This window comes from Rutidosis leptorrhynchoides, chromosome 6, assembly GCF_046630445.1.
Source record: "Rutidosis leptorrhynchoides isolate AG116_Rl617_1_P2 chromosome 6, CSIRO_AGI_Rlap_v1, whole genome shotgun sequence".
Lineage (NCBI taxonomy): Eukaryota > Viridiplantae > Streptophyta > Magnoliopsida > Asterales > Asteraceae > Rutidosis > Rutidosis leptorrhynchoides.
The window spans coordinates 201,015,779-201,028,412 of record NC_092338.1 but is presented as its reverse complement, the minus strand read 5'-3'; the positions used below and the strand labels follow the sequence as shown (position 1 = coordinate 201,028,412).

Below are 12,634 nucleotides of genomic sequence, written 5' to 3'. Positions count from 1 at the left end.
ATTCTTTTATTAAAATTATTATTAATACAACGTGTACATAACAGTTTTTAACGTCAACTAACGACGTTACAACGGTCATATATACATAACGGTTGTTAACGTCAACTGACGACGTTACAACGACTATATTTTTCAAATATAAAATAAACATCTCCGTTTTCACATTTTCACAAATCAATCTTCATTTTCTCAGAATACCACTCTCAAAAAGTTTTTTTTGTAAAGATGATTCACACAAGGATGATTTTTCCTATTGTATTGGTCATACTAACTATCATCATTGTTGCTAATATACCACGGGGTGAACCTATATTCTATCCGCTCTTGTGGTTTTATCATTTGTAAACATGTCATTATTCTGTTGTTTGCTACTTATGAATTTAAAATGATTCTAATTTCATTTTATTATTTGTCTATAAATAGAAGTTGATTATGATTATGATTTATGTTGTTCATCTTTTGATAATAGAAAATGTCAAATTTGAAAAGGCTTAAATTTGCTCCTTTAGAATCAAGTGGGAACAAATACTTAACATGTGTTATGAATGTAGAAAAACATCTCGAATCAATCGGTATTTTAGAAACCCTGAATGAAAATAACAATTGTTCCAAACAAGAGAAATTAATAGCAAGTATTTTTCTTAGCAAACATATTGACGAGTCCTTAGAATCTACATATTATATGATCGAAGATCCAAGTGTATTATGGAAAATACTCAAAGATAGATACGATATTAATTATCAAGAAATAATGGTGATCCATGAAAGAATAAAATTGAAGATGTTAGTAGACGCTCTTATAAGAATCCCGGAGATTCTTATTAATGGTCTGGTAACGTGGATCATCAGTCTAGTATTTCTTGAATACATGAACATATTGTTTAGCTCTACAAATAAGTCCCAAAAGAAAAGAAAACGAGAGAGAATCTGTTGAAAAATCTTGATTAAATAAACCCTGAGCTACCTTGAGACTTGAATGATTTGAATTTTCTATGATGCCTAGCTTGTTATATATCACTCATAAATAAATGGTTTTAGACCATAACGCATATGTTTATTAAGTGTTATCTTTTATGTACTTCAGATTGTAACTTGTTTGCAGGTAATATAATTTGATTATCTTGCTGAAATATAACTCATTATTTACTTATCTTATTTGAAGTTTTAGTATGAATACTGCTGAAATACAACATCAATTAAATGGTAAAGTCCTATGTATTGCAGATAGTGGTAACATACACACTATGATCAAATCTAAGAAATATTTTATTGATTTAAATCAAATGAAGGAATTATAAATATTATATCAGGTGTTGCAAACTTGATCTAAGGAACGAAAAAGGCAAAAATTCATATTACCAAATGGTACGAATTTTCTGATAAACAATGCTTTGTTTTCTCCCAAATCAAAGAGAAATTTGTTAAGTTTCTCTGATATATATCATAATGGATATGATTATCAGTCAATGATAACCGGAAATGAGAAATACCTATGTAGCACCGAAAAGAGCATATGATAAAAAGCGCAGCGCATATGATAAAAAGCGCTTATGAAGAAAAGTGCATATGATGAAAAGCGTAGCGCATATGATTAAAAGCGCAGCGCATATGATTGATGAAAAGTGCAGTGCATATGATTAAAAGCGCATATGATGAAAAGCGCAGCATATATGATTAAAAGAGCAGCGCATATGATTAAAGCGCATATGATGAAAAGTGCATATGATTAAAAGCGCAGCGCATATGATTAAAAGCGCATATGATGAAAAGCGCATATGATGAAAAGCGCAGCGCATATGATTAAAAGCGCATATGATGAAAAGCGCATATGATGAAAAGCACAGCGCATATGATTAAAAGTCATATGATGTAAAGTGCATATGATGAAAAGCGAAGCGCATATGATGAAAAGCGCATATGGTGAAAAGGATATATGATGAAAAGCGCATATGGTAATTAATGAAAAAGCACATATGGTGATTAATGAAAAGCACATATGGTGATTAATGAAAAAAGTACATATGGTGATTAATGAAAAAAATCACATATGGTGATTAATGAAAAGTATATTGTGAAAAGGAATCACAAATGTTTCTTGAAAGAATTCAAGGTGATATATATGGATCAATACATCCATCATGTGGACCATTTCGATATTTCATGGTTCTAATAGACAAATCTAACAGATGGTCTCATATTTGTTTATTATCAAATCGAAATGTGGCATTAGGAAAGTTTCTTGTTCGAATTATTAAATTAAGAGCATATTTCTCTATTACACCATTAAAATGGTGAAACTTGATAATGTTGGTGAGTCAACATCTCAAGCATTTTATGATTATTATATGTCTAAAGGGATTGTTATTGAACATCCAGTTGCTCATGTGCATAAAAAATTGGTATAGCTGAATCATTAATTAAAAGCATGCAACTAATTGCTAGACCATTAAAAATGAGTACATAACTCTCAGAATTTATATGAGGACATGCAAATTTACATGCTGCGACTTTATTTCATATTAAACAAAGTGCGACTCATAAATATTCTCCTCTACAACTTGATCTTGGCCAAGAGCCAAATATTTCACACCATTAAGACATTTGATTGTGCAGTATATGTTCTAGTTGCACAACCACAACGCACTAAAATGGGTCCTCAAAGAAGAATGGGAATATATGTTGGATATTAAACATATTCAATTATAAGATATATTGAACCCATGACGGATGATGTTTTTACAGCACATTTTGCTGATTGTCATTATAATGAAAAATTGTTCCCTACATATGCAAGAACTTGCAAATAAATTACCTGATGTATTTACAGATACAAAAAGTAGTGACTAAATCATATATACTAGTAGTAAATGCTTCAGCTAGAATTTAAATTCTAAAAGCTGGCAATAATGTCACTCATGAGTCTTTGCCACGCCAGAAATGTGGGAGACCAATTGGTTCCAAAGATAAAAATCCTTGAAAAAGAAAATCAGCTGATAATGAGGTAAAAGAAAGTGTTCAAGAAGAACCACAAATCAATACTCCTTCTGCAGAGGAGATTGTTGATGTCAATACGGAAATTGCAATCAATTATGCACATTCAAAAAATATTATGAAACCGAAATGACACGAAAAATCTTGATGAGATATTTTCATATAATGTTGCATATGACATCATGAATGATGATGATGATCTAGAACCAAAATCTGTCATGGAAAAATAGACATGATTGGGATCATTGGAAAAGAGCAATACGAGCTGAATTTGAATCGTTCAATAAAAGAAAAGTTTTCGGATATATCGTTCTCACACCTAAAGATGTGAAACATGTGGAGTATAGATGAATTTTTATGCGAAAATGAAATGAGAAAAATGAAGTTACAAGGTATAAAGCTAGACTTGAAACTCAAGATTTTTCTCAAAGACCGGGGATTGATTATGATGAAACTTATTCCCCTGTTATGGATGCAATTACTTTTAGATACTTAATCGGCCTGTCAGTTTCTAAAAATCTAGAAATGCATCTCATGGATGTTATTACTGCTGATCTTTATGGATCACTTGATAGTGATATATATATATATATGAAGATACCTGAAGGATTTAAGGTATCAGAAGCATCAAATGCAAAACACAAAGAAATGTACTCAATTAAATTACAAAGATTTTTATATGGGTTGATACAATAGTATAACTAATTAAGTGATTACGTAATAAGAAAAAGGGTATACAAATAATCCTATTTGAACATGTGTTCTTATTAAGAAAACAACATCCGGATATGTGATCATAGCCGTTTTTGTTGATGATCTTAACATCATAGGTACAAATAAAGAGATCCATGAAGCCATTCAACTTCTAAAGAAAGAATTTGAAATGAAAGATCTCGGAAAAACCAAGTATTGCCTTAGTTTGCAGATTAAGCATATGCCTAATGGTTTACTTGTACATCAAACAACTTATACAGAAAAGATTTTAAAACGTTTCAATATGGACAAGGCAAAACCATTAAGTACTCCTATGATTGTTAGATCACTTAATGTTGACATTGATTCATTTCGTCCCTGTGAAGATCATGAAGATATCCTAGGACCAGAAGTACCATATCTTAGTGCAATTGGAGCTCTTATGTATCTTACAAATTGTACAAGACCTGACATTTCTTTTGCAGTTAATTTGTTTGGCAAGGTTCAGCTCAGCTCCCACCAAAAGACACTGGAATAGGATCAAACACATATCTCGATACCTTCGAGGAACTACTGATTTAGGATTATTTTATTCTAAAGAATCAAAACAAGATTTGGTTGATTATGCAGATGCAGGTTATTTATCTGATCCACATTAAGCTAAATCTCAAACTGGATATGTATTCCTAAATGGAGGTACCACAAAATCATGGCGTTCTTAAAACAAACACTTGTTGCAACATCATCAAATCATGACGAAGTGATTGCATTATATGAAACTACTCGAAAATGTGTTTGGTTGAGATCAATGACACAAATCATTATTGATTCTTGTGGACTAGAACGCTATAAAAGACCAACAACTATCTTCACCAACAACTATATATGAAGATAATGCAGCTTGCATAATACAAATGAAAGAATAGTATCAAAAGTGACAGAACAAAATATAAATGTTGACGAGATACCAAAGCCATAGATGGTCTTAACGGTCATAAGTTTGATGGAAAAGAATGGTATGTTGGTAACGCTCAGAAAAGACTAAAAGAGAATAGGAATTGAAACAAGGGTTTGAGCAAACCATGAAGGAGACTGTAGACAAATCACAGGGGCTAAACTTGTACATAAAAGATTTAGATGATACGGTTTCAGATGAAAACTCAGATTCTTCTCATATACTCAAGATCTCGTAAAAGACAACCAGATTAAAATGAGATACGTTCAATCAACAACTCTACTGATCTTTATACCAAAGCACTGTCAACCGCTGTTTTCAGAACACACATTCACAATATTGGCATGAGGCGAGTTCAAAAGATGTGACGACTCAACGATGTCTACTTGAGGGGGAGTCAACGCTATACTGCACTCTTTTTCCCTTGACTAAAGTTTTTATCCCACTGGATTTTTCTTTAGCAAGGTTTTTAACGAGGCAGTACTAGTTGATCTCTATTGGAAATCAATTGTCATCTAAGGAGGAGTGTTATGATACAAAAAAGTCAAGATAGGATGGCTGACAATTTTCATATGAATCCAAAATTTAGGAGACGTAATTGAATGTATATCACAAGTGTGAATTTGTAATGTGAACCTTACTAGTATAAATACAACATGAATCAACATGTAAGACACACAAAACAATTTCATAATAGAAATCTCCTACTACTCATATTTATTTCTTTGTTTATATATATGTCTTGTTGCATAGCATAGATCATTAAAGTTGTTAAATAAAACTAAAATTATAACAAATTATAGTTAGTTTTCTTATTTTGAGACAACTATGTTGAGAATATTTAACAATCGAAAATTAATGAAATAAAATTGAATATGAAAATGTTAGGATTTCAGTTGCACTGTACAATATTTTATTACTCTTTATTTGTTACTCCGTATGTTACAATATACTCCTCCGTATCAAAGGAGTAAACATTCAAAAATTTAGAGTAAATGAAAAAGTTTGAGATTGGGCCTGGGCGGGCAATTTACCTCCTTTTTTCTTAAATATCTTTGCCGTTCCCTCTCATCACTTCCCCTATTCTAAAAACCCCTAAGAACCCTAGATCCCATTAGTTTAATTTTCCGCTGCACCCCTGCTCCTCCAACTCGATTTTAACAACACGCATCACAACGCACCTGCTCTCGTGAAACATCTTATTTTTCATTGTAGGTTTGCTTTTTTCTCAAGATCGCTCTACTCATTGTGGCCATGGGGTAAACTGGGAGATCGAAAAATTAGAGCTAAAATGGCAGAACTTGGTCTTCGATTAGGAAATTGAGATTTAACAGCAGAGAATGGAAAGTGCCACTCTTCACTTAATCAATTCAACATTCTCAAATTGTGTCAAATCAAGGTCTACTTGTATTCAACAATCTATGCTTTTTTCAATTTCTGTGAGTCATTTGTTGCAAGAATGATAATAAATAATTCTCAGGGTTTTTTGCTCTTGTAGATTACTTGTTAAGTTGATTCTTGATTTGGTCATTTCAGAGAAGATAGGGAATCTCAAAGCCAAATTGTGGACAATGGATGATCGTTTGGTGAAAGCATTTTCTGGTAACATTGTTATTAGATATATCAATTGATACATTCAGCTTATGTGTAACTGATTATCGTGTAAATTGTAAGTATGTTTCTATTTCCAGTGAGCTTTTTATTGTTGATTTATGGACGTGGTCTTCTGAAACTGTAATGATCTTGAGGTCCCATCCTCAACTTTAATGGTATGATGTTCTTAGTTATTATTTTAATGGTATGATGTTCTTAGAATTTTAATTGCATTTAGATTTGTTAGTGTTATTTTGTCTAGGTAAGCTAAAATTGATTTTAATGTCAGGTACATACATATATAAATATTATGTTTCAGTTTTCTATTTTGAAAGTTATCCTTGACCTTGGATCTTGACACTTGTATTGTTAACGCAATTGTTAAGATTTTTATTTCTTTTGTAGTTCTGTGCCAACAGCACATGATAGTGACAAAGAATTAACGACAACAGAGAGGTGGACCTATTAGACTTAAAGATCTTCCTGCTCCTTGCCATCTTTCATTATATATATATATATATATATATATATATATATATATATATATATATATATATATATATATATATATATATATATATATATATATATATATATATATATATATATATATCCAATAGGTCTACTCGCATGTATAAATATTAATGACTAAATGATTTATTATTCTTAGTGCATTCGGGTCATGCGACTAAGTAGAGTTAACTGCTTAAGACTGTTTCTAACCCTGCCTGTGACCTGGCAATGTCAAATTTTTATCCCTCAATAACCCCAATTGTTAAATGCCAGTGTCAAATTCAGTAGGGTCTACCAGTTTTTTTTTTCAAATGATTTAAAATGGTAAATAAATACAATAAAATAAAATAAATTACATTAAAATGGTAAATAAATACAACAAAATAAAATAAATAACATTAATAAAAAAAATACATAATTAATTTTTGATAAGAATTTAAAAGTACATAGATTGACGATTACATAGATTAAAAAAAAAAATAAATAAATTAATTCGCATTGCGAAAAGTCGGTGGAAGGTTCCAAATATGCTCGACTAAATCCTCGGTGAGTTGGTTGTGCAAATCTCGATCCCTTATTTCTCTTGCGATGATATCTCGATCCCGTCCTCTGTGTCGTATACGTTCCATACCATTTTCCATTTCTTCGGTAGTGAATCTTTCTTCCCATTTAGAAAGTGCAAAGCCGTTATCTTCAAGTATCATGTTATGTAATATGAGACAACATTCCATCACTCTTCGCATCCTGTTAACGCTCATACTTCGTGAAGCTATGCATATAATATGAAAACGACCTTGAAGAACCTCAAATGCCCTCTCTACATCCTTTCGGGCACTAGCTTGAAATCTTGTAAACCTTAATCGTTGGTTCTTCAGTAGGACATGAATATCCTTTAACTAAAGTTGCCCAATCGGGATATATACCATCCGCAAGGTAATATCCTTTGCTATATTCATGCCCATTTACCTCAAATGGTGCGGATGGAAATGTTCCGTTCTTAAGTTTATCAAATATAGGTGATTGGTTCAAAACGTTGATATCATTGTTGGAACCCGCCATCCCAAAAAAAGCATGCCAAATCCACAAGTCATAAGAAGCAACAGCTTCAAGCATAAGGGTCGGTTTCTTGTGATCACCCCTAGTGTATTGTCCTTTTAAAGCAACATGACAATTCCTCCACTCCCAGTGCATACAATCTATACTCCCGAGTTTAACGACCCGTCCTAATCCATCTGGATGAATACATTACATTTGGTTACATCGCGCGGTACTTGACCTCTATATGATACATCTTACAAACATTGTGTAATGACCCGGAATTTTCCGACCAAATTATACTTATGAGATTAATATTTACATAAATTAAACCATACCAACATGATAAGCAATCCAAATTGTTGAGACTTGTGTTTTTGAAAAGAGTTTTACACAACATGTGACTGTCCAATATGACCGATGATATCACGAACTATATAACATACGATAATTATACGTTTGTGTATATATATGTATTTATATATATTTAACATGATCTAAGGATGGTTTAACATCTCATTGTGTACTAATGACAATGAGTTATAAGTATATTTTGAAACTACTAACTTAAGTTTTCAAAACGATAACTATACGTAACATTTTTTGATATATATACTTATAATCTATAATGCTTATACATGTATCGTATATATAATGTATTTAATCACTTTTTAAGGACTTAAATACATAAAACAATATAAGTATATTCACAAAAGATAGCTATATTTGAATTCTCGTTCCGTTTCCTCAAGATTTCTATACGTATATCTAGGGTATATGTACCCGTATCATACCCAGCTTCTATACGTATTTACTATTGGTATATACACATCAAATCAACATCCTAATCAACATTATTACTGCCCTAGATATGAGGTAACTAGAATTTGTCAAGTAGTATGAATTATTAGTAAGAAAACAAAATTAGGAATCCTTTTCTTTCTTTATAAACTAAAAACGTTTTTATAAATGAACACCATTTCTTCACTCCATTTTCTCATACTTACGTCCTCATTTCTCTCTCAAAATACTCCTAACTTCATACTTGATCATCTCCAAGCATTTTCCCAATCATTTAGCTTCAATTACAAGCCTTAAACACCATAAGAAAACTTTTTCAAGAACATATCAAAATAACCACCCATTTGAAGAAGTTTACTTCCAACCTTTTGATCTAACTCCACCACTCTTTGATTCCAAGATTATTTCTTATCTTTTGCAGTAACTTTGTCCAAGTAACTTGAGGTAGTAACCTTGTTCATAATCTTATTCAATTCATATTCATATAGCTATCTTATTTTGTGGTATAAAATTTTAACAACAAGAACATAGTTTGAATGATTTCAAACTTGTTCGCAAACTAAATAGATCCTTCTAACTTGACTTTTAAAACACTTCAAGACCTGTAATATATCATAATGATATGCTAACCTAACAAGATATAACTTGGTTTTACAAAGAACATCTTAAAAACTGAATCTACGTCGTCGGAGTGCAACCGGGGGCTGTTTTGGGTTGGATAATTAAAAACCATCTTGAACTTTGAATTGGAAGTTCATGTTCTGGAAAAATGATATTTCTTATGAATATGTTAACACATAAAAATTTCATGGTTTAACTCAAAGTGTAAGTATTTTTAGAAAAATGATCATTAAATGTTGTTTTTATGATGGAAAATGATCACTTTCATAAGTTTCACCAAAGTTTGACCTATAACCTATGATTTCGAATACAAACTAAGGTATTCAGTTCATATTCTTAAAATTTGACTTGATCCAAGGAAGTGGCAAGTTGAACCAACAAAAACGGAGTTGTAATAAAGAAACTACGACTAAAACAAGATTGGGTATCCGAAGCTAGTTTAGCTACGAAAATATTTGGAGAAAAAGTAAATTAATCATATCTTTTCTAATTAATATGATATTTTATATATAATTACTTATGATTTGATTTTATATATTTCAGGACCACCCGTAAACAACACGAGAAGATTAATCATAAGACCTCATGATTGTACGCAACACGTCATTTGACAACACGGTATTTTATGTACGCAACACGTCATTTGACAACATGGTATCATGGGTCGAGATTAATTCTGATCAATACGAATACGATGGGGTCTTTATTTATTTTATTTAAGCAACTAATTGTGGACCACTAACATCAGACTGCTAACTACGGATTAAGAAAATATTAAAAGTATTAAAAGTATATATATATGTAACGATTACTTAAAAAGAAAATATGTTGATATATTATATATATGGTTATGTTCGTGATATCTATCGGAGACCAAGTCGAATTAAATACCTTCAAGGCAAAAGTGAGTTTCATTTGCTCCCTTTTTAATTGCTTTTGCAATATATATTTTTGGGCTGAGAATACATGCGCTGCTTTTATAAATGTTTACAAAATAGACACAAGTACTTAAAAATATATTCTACGTTGAGTTGTACCACTGGCATATTTCCCTGTAGCTTGGTAACTACTATTTACATGGGTATTGTAAACACGAATCCTGTTGATAGATCTATCGGGCCTGACAACCCCAACCGGACTGGACGACCAGTATTCAACGGTTGCACAGTACTTCATTTTGGTGACTACACTTGGTACGGTGTAGTGAGATTTCATAATAAAGGGAATATGCGACGTTGATTAAATGTTAAGTATGGTTACCAAGTGCTCAACCACTTAGAATGCTTTACATACACTTACGAGTGTATTATGTTTATGATTATGAAATCTTGTGGTCTATTAACATATTGAAATGATTGTTATGATAAACCTATGAACTCACCAACCTTTTGGTTGACACTTTAAAGCATGTTTATTCTCAGGTACGAAATAAGTCTTCCGCTGTGCATTTGCTCAATATAAGGACATTACTTGGAGCCGATCATCGCAATGGGACCAAATGTTGATGACTTCGTCCAGGTGGATTAGGACAGGTCCTTTCACATTGCATTCGTTTTTAAAATACAAACTTTCTTTACATCGAAAGTTGACGGCATGTATACCATTTCATAACACATCCAACTATAATTGACTTAATAATAATCTTGATGAACTCAATGACTCGAATGCAACGTCTTTTGAAATATGTCATGAATGACTCCAAGTAATATCTCTAAAATGAACAAATGCACAGCGGAAGATTTCTTTCATACCTGAGAATAAACATGCTTTCAAGTGTCAACCAAAAGGTTGGTGAGTTCATAGGTTTATCATAAAACAATAAAATTCATCATTTTGATAGACCACAAGATTTAAATACAGTACACCTATCTCGTGTACAAAACCATATTTCATAATGCTTAGCAGAGTAGGTTCGTATCCTTTTCTCCCCCGTAGGTTGCCTCGCGATTTTTAATATCTTTCATAAACATAATCTCATATCAGGCATTTCGCACGTCATAGAGATAAAAGTCATTCATATGAACTACAAACACCTGGTAATCGACCTTAACAAAATGCATATAGAATATCCCCCGCATACTGGCATTCCGCACGGTCATGCAAAAAGCATACAAACATGCCACTCTTTTAAATATGATGGTTGTGTACAACTCACAAACAGATCATATCTTTTAAAGCTGGCGGTTGTATACCTATTTTGAAGTACTAAAGCAGTTCAAATTCTCTGATTGAGGCTCGTTAGTGCCCATAAATCTATCTTTAGGATTCGCGTCAATTAGGAGCTCGGTTTCCTAATTCTTAGATTACCAGACTATAAAGGGGTGACATCCGGTGTACTCATAACTCATTCGTAGAATGTTTTTAAGTACTTGTGTCTATCTCGTCAAACATTTATAAAAGCATTTCATGTATTCGCAGTTCAAAATATATTTCCAAAAGCATTTAATAAAGCAGTTGTAAAAACATCGCATGTATTCTCAGTCCCAAAAATGTAAAGAGTAAAAGGGATTCAAATGAACTCACAATACTGTATTTTGTAGTAAAAATACATATGATGACATTGAACAATGCAGGGTTGGCTTTGGATTCACGAACCTATATCAATTATATATATTAAAACATATAATCGTAGTCGAACAAGTTTATGTATTATTATTAATGGTTATTTTAGTGTATTGTATGTTTTATTAATAATTAAATTAACTAAATTTATTTTATATACTTTAGATAAATAATTTATATTTATTATAAAAATATGAGTGTTGTTATGTGATATGTATTAAATACATTCTTATTTAGTTATTTATTTGGTATGATAATATCAATATTAGTAAATAAAAATTTGTATTTTTTTATGATAGTATTAATACTAAAAATAATTAGTTTTAGTGATGAAACTGATATTAATAGTTTTGATAGTAATATTAATAATAATAATTATTATAATAATTTTAACATTAATGGTAAGGGTTTTAATCATTATGATACTACTAATATTAGTCTAATTGATAATATTAATATTAATATTAATACTACTTATAATAACACTAGTAAAAATCTTAATATTAATATTAATATTAATGATGATGGTAATTACAATAATAATACTTATAATAATATTATTAATGATAATCATAGTAATAATAATCATACTATTATAAATGCTAAAATCATATCTTTAATGATGATAATAATATTGGTAATAGCAACGATAATAATAATCCTAATGGTAATTATAATCATAATAATAAATAATAATCTTTATAATAGTACATGTATTAATAATAATAAGTATTCTAAAGATAATAATAATAATATTTCTATTAACAATAATATTAATAATAACAGTTATATTAAACATATTTATTTATTCAATTAATAATAATAATTTTGGAAATGATAATATTAATAATAAATATAATAATAATGATA

The 12,634-nt window shown here is 30.7% G+C and overlaps 1 protein-coding gene across 1 annotated transcript; it reads right to left on the bottom strand.

Moving 5' to 3' along the window:
* Positions 1-7,233: 7,233 nt before the first annotated feature.
* LOC139854354 (uncharacterized) lies at positions 7,234-7,936 on the bottom strand. Its single transcript, XM_071843662.1, has 2 exons — positions 7,669-7,936; positions 7,234-7,436 (listed from the first exon to the last, which is right to left on the bottom strand). Exons 1-2 carry the CDS (start codon positions 7,934-7,936, stop codon positions 7,234-7,236), a joined length of 471 nt encoding a protein of 156 aa, XP_071699763.1.
* Between the last annotated feature and the right edge of the window lie 4,698 nt (positions 7,937-12,634).